The sequence below is a fragment of the Pleuronectes platessa genome, chromosome 20 (assembly GCF_947347685.1).
Source record: "Pleuronectes platessa chromosome 20, fPlePla1.1, whole genome shotgun sequence".
Classification (NCBI taxonomy): Eukaryota; Metazoa; Chordata; class Actinopteri; order Pleuronectiformes; family Pleuronectidae; genus Pleuronectes; species Pleuronectes platessa.
This window is the reverse complement of record NC_070645.1, coordinates 15,225,796-15,243,101: the sequence shown is the minus strand read 5'-3', so window position 1 is coordinate 15,243,101 and position 17,306 is coordinate 15,225,796. Positions and strand designations below refer to the sequence as shown.

Genomic DNA, 17,306 nt, shown 5'->3' with positions numbered 1-17,306 from the left:
CTCATGCAGGTAGGGAAATTTAATCTCTGCTTTTGACCCATCTGGTGAAGGACACACAGAGAAGTGAGCGACTATGTACGGCGCTCGGGGAGCAGATGTTGGGGGAGTAAGGTGCCTTGCTCAGGGGCACTAGACAGGGTAGGGAGACTCTTGGATTTTTGGACAGATCAATCCAGGTTCGTCTTTTGTTGTCTCTCCGTGGAGTCGAACCAGAGACGAACCAGAGACCTTCTTTGCAGTTTACATTAGAGCAGACAGAGACAGTTAAGCTCCTCCTTCACAGCTTTACAGATGTGTTCTCTGTTTTTATCTCTAAAACACACACAGCAGCCTCCAGACTGTTGAAATGCAGTAGAGAGAGTATTGCTTTCATTTTGCTTTCAGCCTCGTGCACGCTGCTTGAACAGAATCCAAAGACTGACAGAGTCCATGCGCCTGGTTACCGTTGCTAGGCTATGATTGGACAGTCGCCATACGAAGGAGGGGTTCAAGGGGGGGGGGGGGGGGGGGGTATAGTCAATTAAATGCTCCATCTTTTGAATATATTGTACGTTGAATAATTCGGACGCAGTTGGCTCCCGGGTGCATCAACACGTAGTTAGCAGAGCACCAATGACTCCAAAGCAACATGGCAGCAACCGGCACGGCTACGACTCGACGGCTGATTCCCAGTGAGGACCGGTTTGAGCTGCTGGGTAATATTAAAGTTATCTGCACCCAGTACAGGACTGGTTTGGGTCGCTGGGTAATATTAAAGTCATCTGCAGCCAGGATGACAGTCCCCCTGCGTTCAGACAAGTCCTCGTGGTGAACATGTTCATACCGAGACAATGTGCTCTGCCGATGGAGACGCAGCCCTTTTGTACCTTTTGGTCAATGTCCATCGATCTGAACGACACTGGTGCTGAGCAGCGAGCGGGAGATTGTGTGATTTCTACCTGCGCGTCTCCGATGCAAGATAGAGAGGATTGTAAATCAATCCCATTGATGTTCCTCCCCCAATCCCCCCCCATTCCCTTCCCCTTCATATCTTCAATTTAGGCTCCAGTACAATGGTCTTGACAACCCACTCTGCCCCCCCCCCCCCCTCACCCACCCACGTTTCAAAAGATGACACCTCAATAGCCGCCGAGCCGATAAGAACAACGTGCCCCGGCCACCATTAACGGTGCATTGTGGAACCGTCCGGAAGATAATGCTTGTGTGTCTGTGGAGGTGATTGTACAGAGACAGAAATTATTCAAAGTGATGATGTCATGTCTGTGGCGTCTCTCTAAACGGCTGTGTGTGTGTGTGTGTGTTGGGGGGGGGGGGAAACACAAAAAAACACAAGGTCAGAGGACGAGAAGCATCTAAAAGGATTTAACACCTCTTCACACGGAGCGGGGAACAGAATTACACACTGGATGTCTCCTCATCCCGCTGCCTCTCATTTGTTTATTTCCCAGTAATTAGAATGAATGTGTGGTCTCGCCCGGCTTAATATTCATCACTGCTCAGTTTGTTCCTCCCACTTCTTTTTTCATGGTTTTTCTTTTTTCATGGTTTCCTCTGGCCGACTGCGTACTCTTGATGATTTTCAACACTGGTTCACGCCTGTTAAAAGATATTAGGCTCAGAGTGGCCTGCAAAGCCAATTATGTTTGGAGGGCTGATGTTGGTGGTCACGGTCTGAGTTGCAGGTGTCTACTGCCCCCTGGTGGCTCGGGATTGCAGTTACATGCTGCTTAATATATGGAGAAAAATCATTTGCTTTGTAAAACAATTTTTTTTCACTGATTTGACATTTCCTGAAACTGTATCTTGTGCTAATTACAAAAGAAAATATAGACTTCTCTTTGGTCAACAGATCCATTCAGAGTTTACGAGAATTTGTTGACTGAGTGGATTTTCCCTTGAGAGAAAATGTAATCCTAAGTAAATATGCACTGTCTCCATTTATAGCTGTTCTTATGTGCATATGTTTGCCAGGTTAAAATTAATTAATTAGACATCTGAACCCTGTATTTGTATTATTCCAAAGAATTTATTCCATACTCTATATTTCTCAGCAGAAAACATCAAATAAATCATCAAGAAGTTATTGTTAATGTTTTTTTCATATAGTTTACTTTATCTTGTGTATTGTTAATCTATAAGTAAAGGAACACATTTGTATTGGTACCATAAAAATTGCAATTAAAAGAGAATACATAAAAAAAATGTAATAACAGTTATCATTTGGGTCATGTGTTATATTAACTGTGGTTCTGTTTGTTCATGGGCAAAGGATACTGTTACTAAAGGTGCCAGAGCCATTTGGTTAGCAGCAAATGAGACCGCCTGGAGGCTCCACCAGCACGAGGAGGCTCCACCAGCACGAGGAGGCTCCACCAGCACGAGGAGGCTCTGTTCCACCACAGCCAGGACCAGCCGTGACGTCACCAGTGAGATGAGACTCTAACAATCTGTGTTGGCAGAAAGGAAACTCCACAAGGCTCCGGGTTGTGAAACTAGACCCACAAAACTGCAACTTTACTTCCTAATGACTTTTACTGTTACCTCCGATGTAAATAGGTGTTTTCCTTTTAGATGCTGTATCTCCCTGAAGGCGTAACCCATCATAACAAGCACATTAGCTGCTGCCATAGATTGAGGAGGAGAGACTTCCTCATGTGATTACACACCTCACTGTTTCTCATCCACAAAATTAGCTCTAAATGTCCTAACAGCAAACAGGCCAATTAGATTGGCTGGTGGAGTTAGGCGGTGATGGAAAAAACAATGGCCTGATATAATTCCTGTTCGCACTCAGTGGTGGTGTATCACACTCGCCAAAGGGACAGCTCGGCTTATTTGGCTTGCTTCACACAATGGCAATTGACAAGCGTTTTGCTGTAGGAGCCCTGTAAGCGACTGATAAAAGCTGTCAAGGAGATAAAGAAAGACACTGAGAGAGAGACGGACAGAGACAGACAGGGACGGACAGAGACGGACAGAGACAGACAGAGACGGACAGAGACAGACAGAGACGGACAGAGACAGACAGAGACGGACAGGCGAGCAGGGGGCGTGTACCTCTGTGAGCCAGTCTCTGCAGCAGGATCCTGAGGCGCTCCAGAGCAGAGGGAGATATATCGTACGTGTACAGCTGAGCACCGGCCAACTCCTGGCACCGTCCAAACACCCCGTCTGCAGGAGGAGACAAGAGGAGAACACACACTCACCAGGGACTCAGAGTCAGACACACAAAACTCAACATCCGGCACATTCTTGTGGTTGTGGTGATTAAAAAATGGGATTGCACCTGCACAGATCAGACGTAGTAATTGTGCGTTGCACCGTCAGTGTCTGTGTTCCTCTCACTTCCTGTTCTGGAGGAGTTAGCTGACATTTTTCCTCTGACAGCTCCACGTTAAGCAGCCATTTATGGCAGGAAGGACTTTATCAGGGACCCTGGTGATCGCCTATATCAGCCGCCCCCCCGCCTCACTCAGTGCAGGCTGCTAGGCAACCCACGCCACATAGTCCCTTTCAGCCCCATAATTCAATGGCTGGTCTAGACCTCTGAGGGATGTCGAGGCTCAGGGGGTCAGAGAGAAGTGTGTGGATATAACGGCTGGAATATAAATGACCTGCGTCTCAGCTGGAGAGAGAAATCCAAGCATCCGATTGGCTAAACGCAAAGCATGCACCTCAGAGATGATCAAAGGATATTCTTGTGTATGAGTGTGTCTTTGAAACCACTGTGTGAGAGTATGTGTGAGAATTCCATAGTGTTTACAGGGGATCTAATGATGTGAATCAACACTTTGTCATGCACCACACTATCACAATAATAAGCCCCAGGATGTCGGACAATGGCGGCAGACGTCACCGGTAAGATTGACGCCCGGAGACACGTCGGACAACGCAGGGAAGACAAACACTGACGTCCATTACATGCTGCAATTTTCAGTTTTCTACTCAAGGGACCTTTTCCACACCTGGGACTATTGAGTGAACAGAGAATGGTTGAAAAGAGAAATACTCCCTTTATTTTTAATTCATCTATTCAAACATCACTGAGAATCATTTTTCATCTTCAAGTAAAAAGAAAAAAAGAACCGGATATAATTACCGTGCCATGTCGGGTGTAAAACTCGGCGACTGATAATTACAATGATAATAACGTGATGTCAGACTGGGGGGGGGCTCAAAATTGAATTTTTTATTCGAACCCCCCCCCCCCCCCCCCCTTCGTCTGCAACCTGTTAAATGACAGCTCTGTACAGGAAGAGAGCCCATGGGAGGCGGCGTATTAGCATAAACAACACAGTGCAACACTGTGGAGTTATTTTGAGATGTCAAGCAGCGCAGAGAGAAACCTTCCCCCCCCCCACACAGACCCACACGTCTGAATCACAAGACGTCAACTGTCTCGTCTGTCTCTCACGATGCAGCGGAACAGGTGACTCGGGTTTAATGCGATAGACAAAATAAGGGGACGTTTTCCAGCAGGACATCTGCGATCGTTTCTTTTTTTTTCCCAGTGAGACGCTAACACTCATTATGTAAGGAAAACAAAACGGAGGCTGGTGACATAACGGGATGATGGGAACCATTAAATGTCTGATGGGCTGCATCCCTCGTTGGTTGCCATGGCAATTCCCCGCCATTAAACACGTTACTTCCTCCTCCGTGGTCAGGGGCGTTCCCGAGAGCAGCCAGACGCACAGACACGCAGGGCTAGGATGGGTTTCAAAATAGAAATCAGAGGTATTTCAAAACAGAGAAACAGAAGATGGATTTATCAATGTATCACAAACCTGTCGAGTTATAGTGTTTTAACAATACTGAGATAATAAAAAAGAGCCATAGTGCTTCATTGTAGGTGACAGTTTGCATGAAACTCTACTTAGGATAGGTGAAAACAACATTTTCATTTCAGGCTTGGACGAGCCCAGCATGTGTCGGGTGATTGGAGGGTTGTCGAAAAATCTGAAATAGCAGAAATGAAGTGCAATCAAATATCTGAGAGTCAGCGTTAGTGCAGGAGGACGACGTCTGGCACCTCGAGGCTGTTTGAGAAGGAGCCAGACCGAGCAGAGCAGGCAGGTTTAAGGAAATATGACTCTGACTGACAGCAGATCAGGTCGTGCTCGACAAGACTGACGTTGTCACCGTGCCGCACAAAAAGTCGACCGCAATGCAAATGAACCTCGATCAATATAATCCATGAGGCAGAAACAAAAAGGCCACAGAAACCCTCAGTCGATTATTAAAACCCAGCAAATCAGTGACATTCTCCCTGAAGAGCATCTACGCCTGGATAAGAAGCATGTTGACAGAAATAAAGAAGATTGTCAGCCCCCCCCCCCAGAAAAAAAGAGAGAGCTCTAAAACCCAGACGCTGTCTCCTCTCCTGCTGTGACAGACAGGGCGACACCCGGCAGCCGCTCAAGCTATTTAAACTGTGAAAGCTAATGCTGTCGGATAACAGGAGCAAACACAAAAAGCTGACAGTCTGGAAGGCTTCTCTTAAAAAAGAGTGTACGTCAGGAGAGGAGAGGAGAACGGACCCCGGAGGCAAATTAAGACGTATTGGAACAGGTGTAATAGCCGCGCCACTCAATTCCTGAGAATGAATGGACCCAAATCAGTGCAGAGGGAAGTGCCAGGTGTAGTCTGCTAATAAAGAAAGGAGCAGTAACCAAATTGATCAGGATGTGTTTAATGAAGTGTTTACCAATTATTCAGGGGTGTTTTTTGGGGAGTTTCTGACAATCTCTGCTTTGAAATGATAATTCAATCCTGTAATCTATATGTTAATAAAGACATTAATGAAGGTAAATAGGACTCTCTGAGCTTTAGCAAAGACACAGACTATTGATTTGTATTTTTATGAACAAATCTGTTTGTTTCTCCCATTATTTTTTCAGCCGAAGAGCTTTTACCATTTGGTAAACCTTGAGTTTATCCTTAATACTTAAGTGTTTCTCAGGACAGGACGGCCCTTCCTATGAACATTACAAGCAGCCGCTGAGGGGCCCCGCAGCCACCAGGGGGCCCCCAAAGCCAAACATCGTAGAGTTGCTAATGTCACGCTTGCTACAGTCTTATAATAACGGGTAACAAGCAACTAGCGTCATTGGTTTGATAAAAAATGTGAAACCAATGATGTTAATTTATACCGATGAAGACCGCCTAGTGAGAAAATATCTATTTTTAGATAAGGCCCTTTTAAAAAGTAGAGGAGAATTTAACGTAATCCCTGTTTTAACAACAACAAGGCTTGAAAATGAACATTGATTCAAACTGATTCATAATAATGATGATGACAAATCTTTAAACAAACTCATTTCAAATGAATAACTTGTATAAGTGTGTACAAAAGCTCATACACTACAACCCTCATCACCTGCCTAGGGCCCCAGATGCACAGCACCGGCCCTGACTTCAAATTGAATGTTGCACCAACAGCCTCTGTGCTCTGCCCATGCAAAATGTTTAGCATTATAGATTTTACAGTGGCTACTTAGAGTGCTGCAGTTGCACTTATTGTGCGCCGTGATCAATAGACGCGTCGCCCTAAACCATTTAAATATAAAATACAGCGCGGACCTTTCAGGCGCTGTTGGCTCGAGTGGAGGCGAGATAACCACTGGTCGATAAAACACCACTGGTTAAGTGTTTAATAGGAGCCAACCGGTGCCCTCGGGGGAAACATGTCGCACTTATCTGCTGTACTTTAGCCAAGCACCGTCGAACCAGTAAAGCCACAGACTCTGGAGAGCTGCATCAAATTAAAATGCATTTCCAGTCCCAGGTTAATCAAATACGTATCCTTTCAGAGCAACCGCGTGGGGGGGGGGGGAGTATTCCCCTGAAGATGGAAATACAGATTTGAAGAGGTCGGTTCCACAATGAGCTATGACAGCAGAGGATCAAATGATATATGGATGACGGTGATTGACCTATTTAATCAATGACACAATGACATCTGGAGTTAAAGTGCAACATACTGGAGGAGCGCTTTCCCGAAATAGACTCAGATCAGCTGCAGCTTTTCACCCTGTAAAAAGTTTGTATTCCCCTCGGATGCTTTTATTCTTTTATTGTCTCACACTGAGTCAGAGTTGGTTTCACCCAGGTGACAGTGGTGGCTTCAACCTCAGCTTGTAGCCCTCAGAGTATCTGGACGACCTTGTTTCCTCGTAGAAGTGAAGCATTGTTGTTGAAATTACAAAACCGAGAGCGTTTAGATATCTTCATTGTGTTGCTTTTCTGAGTGCATGTGTGTGTTTCCACAGCATCAAAGCCACATGAGCATTACGCTACAATGAATATTCATATTTAACCTACATTCTCTTAGTTGTGCTTTACTGCTGCACTGCAAACACTGCTCTTTATTCCCCGGTCTGCTGTGGCTGCATCATTAGCTGGAGGGATTTTCAACATGCAGCTCAGACTTTTTGTGTTGTTCCTTTCAAAAGCATCAAAAGGTTGTTTAGAATTTAGTGAAATTGTGTCCTGCACAGTGGGAGAGGCTCAAAGTGAATGGGATGCAGCAGCGATGATGATTTGGTGCATATTATACATCTGGAATTGATTCAGATGACTTTATAGAGATATCTGCTATCACTTTGACATTAAAGCCAAGGGGGGGGGGGGGGCTCCTTCACACAAGCCCCTTTCCTTCCCCCTCAGTCACTTTGCATGGCAACAGCACGGGTGGAGAAGAGCCCGGTTGGCCCAGCCCAGAATAAACCAGGTTACACCTTCAGGGACCGTGGGAAGAGTCGAAGAGGCAGACCTAGTTATTCCCACTCATCCCCTGTGTGGCTGCTGCTGCTGCTCGTCAGGAGTCCGACGCAGAGTGACAGCCTGGAGATTGAGTAGTCTTTGAATTAATTGCATATTAGGTACAACATTACGGCTTCTATATATATATATATATATATATATATATATTTATATATATATATATTTGCCTTCAGTGAGCAGGAGGTCTGTAATTACATTTTAAGAGGGATAATATGGGCGTTTTTCTTTCGCTGGTAGTAAAAACTTAAGCTACAATAAAAAAGACTGAGGGGAATTGAAGTCAATTGTCAAAACAAGTGACCATTCACATCACGTCCCCGCACAATAGTTTCATAATGAAACATAATACAAACCCTCCGTTCACAACCCTCCTTCCTGCCTGCGGCTCTTTCTCTGTGGAGCTGTCAGCACTTGCTTTCTATTAGGCTACGCACGGCTCCCCTCGGTGCTGAAGCAGGCTGTGTAATTAAAGTCAGTTTTTATATTTATATATTTATCTTATCCGTGCTGCATTTTCCTTCCCTGTTTTGTGCAAAATTGGGTTAAAGTGAAAGGGTGGAGACGGCTAAATCTGAACATGCAAATCTTAAAACTACCGACTACCACTCGTAATTAGACCCCCCCTCCTCGTAAAAAAATCTCAAAGCACTAGTTTGACGTTTTGGGAAATAATCTTTGATTGCTTTTGTGCAAAGATGAGAAATTTGATACCACTCTTGTGTCTGTTGCTAAAATATAAAAACATGCCATTTTTATAAGGGGGGAAGCAGTGACTCTCTCCAAAGGCATCAAAATCTGTCTCCTAGTTCTTTATAATCTTTATTGAGCGGCGGTGTTCTGTCAATAACTATGTTGCATGGGTGGTTGAACAAGTTGACATCACCTGGAGCTTGAGAAAAAAAAAAATCTATAATGGAAATAATCATTAGTTGCAGTCGTGAGGATTTAACTAAACCGAACATAAAAATCTTAACTAAACAGGAATTTAAGAATAAATGGTTTTTAATATAAGAGCAAATTTATATTTGAAATTATCCACAAAACAAGGGACGATAGGCGACAGACAGGAAAGCTGTTATCTAAGGTCACTCTCCTCCTTTAAGTTAATATTCATCTTGGCACCTGTGTGTTAGTCTGTGCTCTTTCATATAGGTCACATCATGTTTTGCATTGATATCATCCGTCAGTGAGCGAGCGCTCCCTTTGTTTGACTCATCTCGTTCTGGAAATTGATATAAAGATGAATCTGCGGCAAGCAAACAAAAAAAACGAAAAAACACTGCCACTAAAGCATCAGCATTTAATCACCATCCCTCCGGGGACAAAGACACACATGCGCTGTATGGACGAAGATCCCCTGTACACCTGTAACAACAGTACTGTATGACCCCCCCCCCCCCTCCCTCTATGGGAGAATACATTAACCTTTCGACGGCGGCTCTGTCGTGAGGATGATCCTGAATATCGACATGCTATCAGTCCCGTACAAAATTAAAGCCGGCTGTGAGATTCGGCTGAATGCCACGATGTGAAGAGCCCAGAGCCCAACCACTAACACAGACACATCCATCCTCTGTGACAAGATGGCTTTTATGATTAGGTCATGACCATTCGCGGTTTGGGTGTATAAAGGGAAAACGTCCTCTCCGTATTGATCGAAGAGCCTGGATGTCTGTCGGAGGAATAAAATGAGACAACTATTGTGAGTTTGTACTGAGCTGCTGCAGCCCAGTCACCGTCCAGCTATAAATACCTGAATGAGAGCCAGGACGGCTTTAGAGCTGCGTTGGCTGATAGCAGGGAGAGGATGTGATATATAATGAGGTGTGGTGGGCGAGCTGGACCCCGTGAGTCGGACTTACCATTGACGCAGAACTCGTAGGGTGCACACAGCTCGTCTTCAAACAGGCAACCTGAAACAGGAGATATAAATAAGTTAACGGCTCCTCACAGAGTAGCATCGCTGTGGTCCTGAGAAACAACACACTCAGATTGAATGGAGACGTCTCAAAACTGAGATTCTCTGAAATGTAAAGAAGACATATTAGTATAGACATATTATTTTAATAGCAAAGGTCAACATTTTCTACACAGACTGGAATGGAGTGGGACACGTGGCCAATTGGGAGGGGAGGTTCAAAGACACAGGTACTAAAACCCAGAGGCTGACAAGAGGAGCTGCAGCAATGGACAGTGCAAGTGTTGTGATTTCTGAACATTAGAGAATGTAAACCTTTTCAAGCAATAACCCAAATATGTGCATAATATGTCTCCTTTAAAGGATCAGTGTGTAGAATTTAGTGACATCTAGTGGTGAAGTTGCATGTTGAGGCTGAATACCCCTCATAAAAACTCAAAAGGTGTTTAGTTTGTCCAGTCTGGGCTACTGAAAAAAAAACATGGCAGCCTCCATAGAGAGGACCCTCTACTGATATAGATATAAAGTATTGCGATATAAAGAGCCTGTTCTAGGGTAATAAAAACAACAATTCGTACAATTTAGTAGCACACTGTTGAAAGCATCACTAGGATTATTTTGTATTCAATCCCTTTCCCCTAAATCGTACACACTGATCATATAATAACTCAGAAATTGCCTGAAGGTAACACCCACTTCTCTAGCTTTTATAACGTGTTTATTTTATCCACAGAAACAACCTGCAAAAAGTATCAAATTGACAAGTTGTGGTTTTGTTTCTCTCAGTCAGTACCAGACGAGCTGCTCACTAATCTATAAGGCAACTGGCTGCAGCTTCATTATCAGCGGACAGGCACAAGAGTTGCATTGATTCTCTTATCAAACTCTTGGCAAGAAAACAAATGAGGATATTTCCCCATATATTTAACTACTCTTTAGATCGATGATGGATAATTAGCTGCATGCAGCCTCACACAAATCACATGAATCCAGATACGTTGGGAAGAAGAAGGAAACTGATCTGTGCCGCAGTTACACCTCAAACACAGGCGGTAAACAAAGCACAGCAAATTATTGAATATGAATGGAGGCCGTGAGCATAAATGACTGGAGGTACAGACAATGTACTGAACTGCAGAACAAAATTAGCTCGGTGTCGCAACTTCTAAATATGTCCCCGCCCTATGAAAGTGCAGCTTAGCACTGCATTAACTTTGGCTTTGGGCCTTGCTGCTAATGGCAGAGGAATCAATCATCAATTAGTGTGACTTCTCCTATCCTGTCCCTGACACTAATAGCCCAACTCCATGGGCAACGTTTCCATAAATGAATGTTGCATGAATATTAATGAACTTTAACGCCTTGGACCAGGGCTGGGTGTTCCAGACTAATAAATGAACAGATGGCAGGAGCATTATGGGTAGCTGTTCCCTGTGTTCATATTTCACACGTGGGAGTTGCAGGGGAGTCGAGGAACCGATTGTTCTGCTCGCCCGATCTGTGCAGGTGATCCTCCGAGTCGAGGAGAACAAGTCTGCAGGGTAAAAGCTCCTCTCGTCTTGTTGGCTGACTGTGATGACACATCCAGGGTCAAACCAGGCCCACACAGCAACACAGAGCTTCAGCCATGAAATGAGCCACTTAGAACATTGCATCTGTGTTTGTTCAGTAAGCTCCTGACAGTTTAATATGAGAGAGTAGAGGTGCTTGCAGAGAAAATGCGCAAACAGCCTCAGCGCTCCTTCTCCACCTCTTTTATCTTTGATCTCTCTCACCCTCTGGTCATCAAGAAGGAGCGACGGGATTGGACGCACCCTCTTGATCCCCCCCCCCACGCCGCGGCCTCGACGGAGGAACAGGCTGAGGAGGAGGAGGAGATGCCTCCGTCAGACTGCTTTGATAATGAGGAGTGACAGCTGGAGAGGTCTGTTAATCGATCCACACAGGGCAGATCATCAGGAGGCTTCTCGGGCGGCGCTCGCTCCCACTCTCCTCACGTTTCCTCTTTTCAAGTTGGACGTTTGCATCTTTATTCCGCTGAAATTATTAAAGGTTAAACCTGCGTTGCATCTTCATCACACGGAGACACTGTGCAGAGGTTTTTATTTTACGGAACAGAGGACACATTTCAGGGAAATTGCACCTTTTAGAGGTAATGACTTCAATATGTCAGCAGAATGGCTATGTAATTATGTAGAGGGGGGGGGGCCTCGGCCATCACAGAGCTGGAAGGTCACTCAGCTCGCTGGAACAAAACTTAATGGCAGAGACGTGTCCCGAGCTGAACTGCAACAACTCGCTGCTGCAAAGGCAACACCACAAATGGCTTTTCTCATTCATCTCTCACTTCAATGGAAGATTGAGTAAAAGACATCCTACCCCCCAGACGACCACTGGAACACTGAAACTTCTCTGTAAAGATATCACAGGACACTCTATAGGAAACTGTTATGATATCTTACCATTCTTATAAGATATCATGGGTCATTCAAATGGTCGTTTTCAATGGACAAAGTCTGATAAACAAAGTGGACACTACCAACTTAGCACCAAACGACAGACAGACAGAGTAAGCAACAAGATAGTGAACATAATGGAGCATTTATCAGCTAAGAGACAGTACCCCCCCCCCCCCCCCCCCCCCCAATAGCCCTGCTTGTATACACTTCGATCTCTTTAACAACTTTTAGTCTCTGTACCCACGGCAAGACTTGAGTCGGCCGGTGATAAACGGCTTTCACTGTTTGGGAAACCTTCTTATTATAAATAAGAAAATAATGAATCTTAAAAGAGAGCACTGCCTCAGTGAGAAGGCATTTTCTTAATTGACGTTAAATGAAATGTTTTTACCGTCGTCTTGTGTGTTTACATTTTTTATTGCAATATTTGTGTTTTATTTTGTGTTTAAAGTGATATTGAATATAATAATTATTAGTATGATTTTTATCACTATTATCATATCTTCCTCAAAACAGAGAGAGAATATTGGACTCATATTGGACATAATATTGGACATGGATCAGCTGGACACAAACACAGTTAACAAATGAATACTAATGCTGCTCCATGTCTGTGCTGAATGTGTGAAAGTTGCAGCCAACGCATTTGGCTCATGTGTCCGTTCTGCTTTAACACTATTTGTGCAGCCTCCTTGTAGCCAGATACAAACTAAGACAAGTTAAATGGAGGCTTAGTGTCTATAAGCAGGGATCTATGCATCTGGGTTATAGGACAAAATAAGAAATAAAGAATAACTCCTCATTGGTACATACTTTGATTTGACCATGACCCTTTTTGACTCATCAATCAGACACATTCATTATTTTCCCGTGAATCCATTCTCATTTGAAGAAACAAACTCCTCTGGAGTGGTGTTTAGAAGTTGGAGGAGCCGCTCCCTCTTGACCACGCATCTCATCACGCTGCAATTAGTGTCAATCCATTCAACTCCACCTCTTCATCACTTCCCTGCTTAAATCATTGAGTTCTCCGGGAGGCCTTGTCAGCTCTCAATATTAATTACAACCCTCCATTTAATGAAGCATCCAGCCAACCGTGGTAAGTCAGACATGGTTTGTGCGCGTGTGACAGCGTGCACGTGCCAGTGTGTGATAGGCAGGGACAGAGGATTGATAAAGCCACATCCCCTTTTCTCTGACGCCACGCCACAGATGATTAAAATGACGCCTTTTTTAATTAAAATGCAATCACAGTGGAGGCTGCTGATTACCTCAGGCGAATAAAATAAAAAAGATGCCGGAGTCGTGACGGAGGAAGAAAGCTGATGTGGGGGGGGGGGGGGGGGGGGGGTGTCTGAGCTATATCTTAATGAAGCGCCCTGACAGAGAATAGGCCCATTGTCTCCTGTGATTCTCGGCGAACGAGATAATTCCTCAAACAAAATGACCTTCGCTATTGAGTGATGACGCTCCGTTACCATGTCAACCTCGCCGCGGATCAATGGCAGCAGCTCTTCACTGGGAAACGGGCTGAGAGTCGAGCTGAGTGCAGCCTCACTGGGAAACGGGCTGAGAGTCGAGCTGAGTGCAGCCTCACTGGGACGAGCTGGAGGATCAACAGACACGACGCGAGTCTGCTTCTCTGTTCGGTTTGTCTCTCCGAGGAAAAGTGTTTTATTTTCCAGTGTTTTATTATCATCGCACTCAGACCTCAGACTGTTTCACACGAGCTTTACAATTCTACTCTGTGCACAAATGGTTCATGATGCAGCTTTATTATAAACAAGCTGATTAATCACACTAATCCCGTAATGCCTGATAAATTCCATTATTAATTGATCTAGCATTCATTTTGTCTAATGAACAAATCAATATTTGATGCATAAAATGATATAATATAATTCCAAGAGCCCATGGTGATGTCATGCTGGTGACATTGTTTTCCCTTTGCAATCACAGAAGATAAAATATCAGCAACTCTTCTCCTTTGATTTTGATTCCAATACAACTAAATGACTGAGATTTAATCAGATCACGTGTGAATTACAGCAAATTCATTTTCTGTCAACGGATAAATTGAGAAATCAACACATTTATGCAGAGTAAATGTGTTGATTAAATTTCATTTGTTACAAAATAAAAAGTTTCAGATTATTCTAAGGTGTAAATTATAGTTAGTAGAGGCACTATAGGTGTGAGCAGACTACAGGTGCAGTAGTTTTCCTCCAAAAATAGGCAGCATGAGACCTAATTTACAAAAAGAGTTGCAGGGGAGCATCCAGAGGGTCAATGAATGCAGTGTGGGTGAGTTCTCAGTTTTTTTTAACTTGATATAACGATAGTTAGTTAGAGGCTGTATACTCTCAGGAGACCGAGCAATAGCAATAACACGGATCCACAGATCTTAAGAGAACCCAGTCTCATTAGTGTGTCTGTGCTAAATGTATGCAGTGCACTGTGCAGGGTTCTGCATAACGATTCCTCCAGATGCTAATGTTAGCATGCAGACGAATGAACCTGGTTCAATTACCTGTGACCTAAACCTCTCAGAGGCCCCGATCCACAGCCCTGCAGCAGAGAGGCACTTTCCCATGGTGCCCCCCCCCCGCGCGCCCTATTACAACTAACTGCTATTGAGGGCAGCAAGTGCACCCACTGTATAAGTAAGCAGGGACCAGCACACACACACGAAGACACACACTCACAATTCACCTTCAGCTACAGTCTCAGCTCTGCAGCATGTCACACACATAACAGCACGGCTGCCTCCTCTCCGGGCGTGAAATAAGAGAGGGGGGGGGGGGGTGTTTCTGAAGGGAAATGCTCATTTAAGGTCATTTTGAGAAAAGCAATTACATAAAAAAACGACTGGAGTTTTTAACTAGAAAATAATATGACCTTGTTAATCTCAGTGAATCTCCGCCTGGACATTATCAAGCCATTTATCACACATCTGAGAGCAGGACCGGGTCCGGAGGAGCTGACCGAGAACGTATCACACACTCGGCCGTGATTGGCTGACCTTGCTTGCAACATTAAATATGTCCTGATGAGGCAGAACCCAAGGCTGAGCGTGTCGTCAGAGACTTGATGGTTGGTTTTCCCTCGCAGGTGGTTGGCCAGCGCCGGGGAAACCATCTGCGATGTCTGATGGGCCAAGGAGGATGCTGGGAGGCTGGCAGCGAGGACGGCCACTGCAGTTTAGGACATATTTCATTCAGTCCCTGCGGCCACCAACGTGTCTTTTATTATAATTATGAGCTGCGACCAAGGACACCTGAATCATTTCTCTCACACACACACACACACACACACACACACACACACACACACACACACACACACACACACACACACACACACACACACACACACACACACACACACACACACACACACACACACACACACACACACACACACACACACACACACACACACACCTGTGACGTGAGCCAAAAAAAAGGCAATTTTTTAACATTGCAGCTGCAGTAAAAGTGAATTGGAAAAGCGAGCGCGGCTGGAGCAGGGACAGCAGAGAGGAAACATCACCTGCAAGCGAAGCAGCACCGGCTCGACACCGTGTCCACAGACTCAAACAGCTTGTGTCATTAAGGCCGCTCCTGCTAAAATTAAACATGGCTCCGAGCGTTTCTCTGCTCCAGAAGGTCTGTGGTTGTCAGACGCTGCATGTCACATGTCAGCGACTCGGCGGCGGCTGCTTTGTCATTAGCCTCAAATATTTCTCATAAGTTTCCCCCCCCCCCCACACGCACTTTTCATCTGAACATGACAGGAAGCTGTTACAACAGATGTTCGAATAAGACTGTGGCACTTACGTTTCACGAGGAAACCATCTTTTTTTTCTTGGGATAATTCATGTGGGGAATGATTCATTTTCTCTACATTACTGTGGAGGCTTAGTTTTTATCATTCTTTTCGGAAATTTTTTAATTTTGTGGCTTTTTGTAATTTTGGGGAAATACACATATTCTCTCTTTCTTTCCAAGAGATGCAACGATTGATACCAGGTTCATGTTTGTCTGATAAATTTGAAAATATATGGTCAGCAAGTGATTTTCTTAGCTTAATTTATCTTGACTTAAAGATGCCAAATAGATGGAAACAAACAAAAGAAAAACATAACCCACGAGATAAAATGGCAGCTCATCAGATTACCTAATAGGACACTGTGCTATTATATAATCATATTGTATCTAAATCCAATTTCTGTAGCTGCTAAAATGCTAAATCTTTCCTTTGAGGCAAAAGTAATTCATCAGAGAATTAAATTGAAGTCACTTAACAACTGGGTGAATAATTAGCCGGAGCTAGAAGCAGGACGTGAGGGGGGGGCTTGAGGTCACTGTGATTGAAGAGGGGACTTGACATGAAACCACCTGACACCCAGAGGAGTGTGACCACAAACATTGTTTAACCGACTTTCCAGAGAACTCCTGGGCGGGCAGGTCCCTCCCAGTCACCGAGCTGCCAGCCGCGGGCGACGGCCCAGACAACGGCCATGAATTAAAGATGGCAGCGTCACTGTGGCAACAGAGGACCCAGAAATAGGCCAGCTTGACCTTTTCACTGACCCGCGCTGAATGAGTCACACATTTTATTTTCTCCCCTCTTCTGAGGTGTGATTGGCTGTCGAAGTGCAGAACCAGAGCGAGTCAAACCCGCCGAGCTTCCTCTTTCCAACTCCGAGTGAACCGACACAGCCCGGCGCCTGAGGGACACCTCCAGTCCTCAGGATGAAGTAGGAGCTTGAACTCTCATGAGTCATTTGAACCTCATTTAAAGTGCAGGCTATCGCAGCACTGCAGCGTTTGGGCTCCACTCTCCTGCAGGTGTGAAGCCAGCGGGCAAATGCAGGCGGAGTAACATTCTTGATGCCATTTTCTTGCAACACCTGCAGAGCGGAGCAGCTTCTAGGATGTGTTAATGCAGATTAAAGGTCAATGAGACTGTATCCACATTTTCACCTGCTCAGACAACTCAGTGAAAATGTATATTTTGGTAGCTTGAGGATAAACCTACAAATCTTTCCATAACACACATATGAGTGTATGTTCTTCAAGTGGCAGAGTCAGTTCTGGATGAGAATCGTAGTGATCGTTACCAATAATGCTGAAAAATAT

General features: G+C 44.6%; 1 protein-coding gene across 1 annotated transcript in view; it reads right to left on the bottom strand.

Moving 5' to 3' along the window:
- ptprn2 (protein tyrosine phosphatase receptor type N2) overlaps positions 1 to 17,306 on the bottom strand; it is a 115,567-nt gene that overhangs the window by 91,984 nt on the left and 6,277 nt on the right. The window contains exons 2-3 of the mRNA XM_053412548.1: positions 9,648 to 9,698; positions 3,058 to 3,171 (exon numbers count right to left, since the gene is read on the bottom strand). Coding sequence (XP_053268523.1) covers positions 3,058 to 3,171; positions 9,648 to 9,698 — 165 coding nt within the window. The remainder of the gene's footprint in view (positions 1 to 3,057; positions 3,172 to 9,647; positions 9,699 to 17,306) is intronic.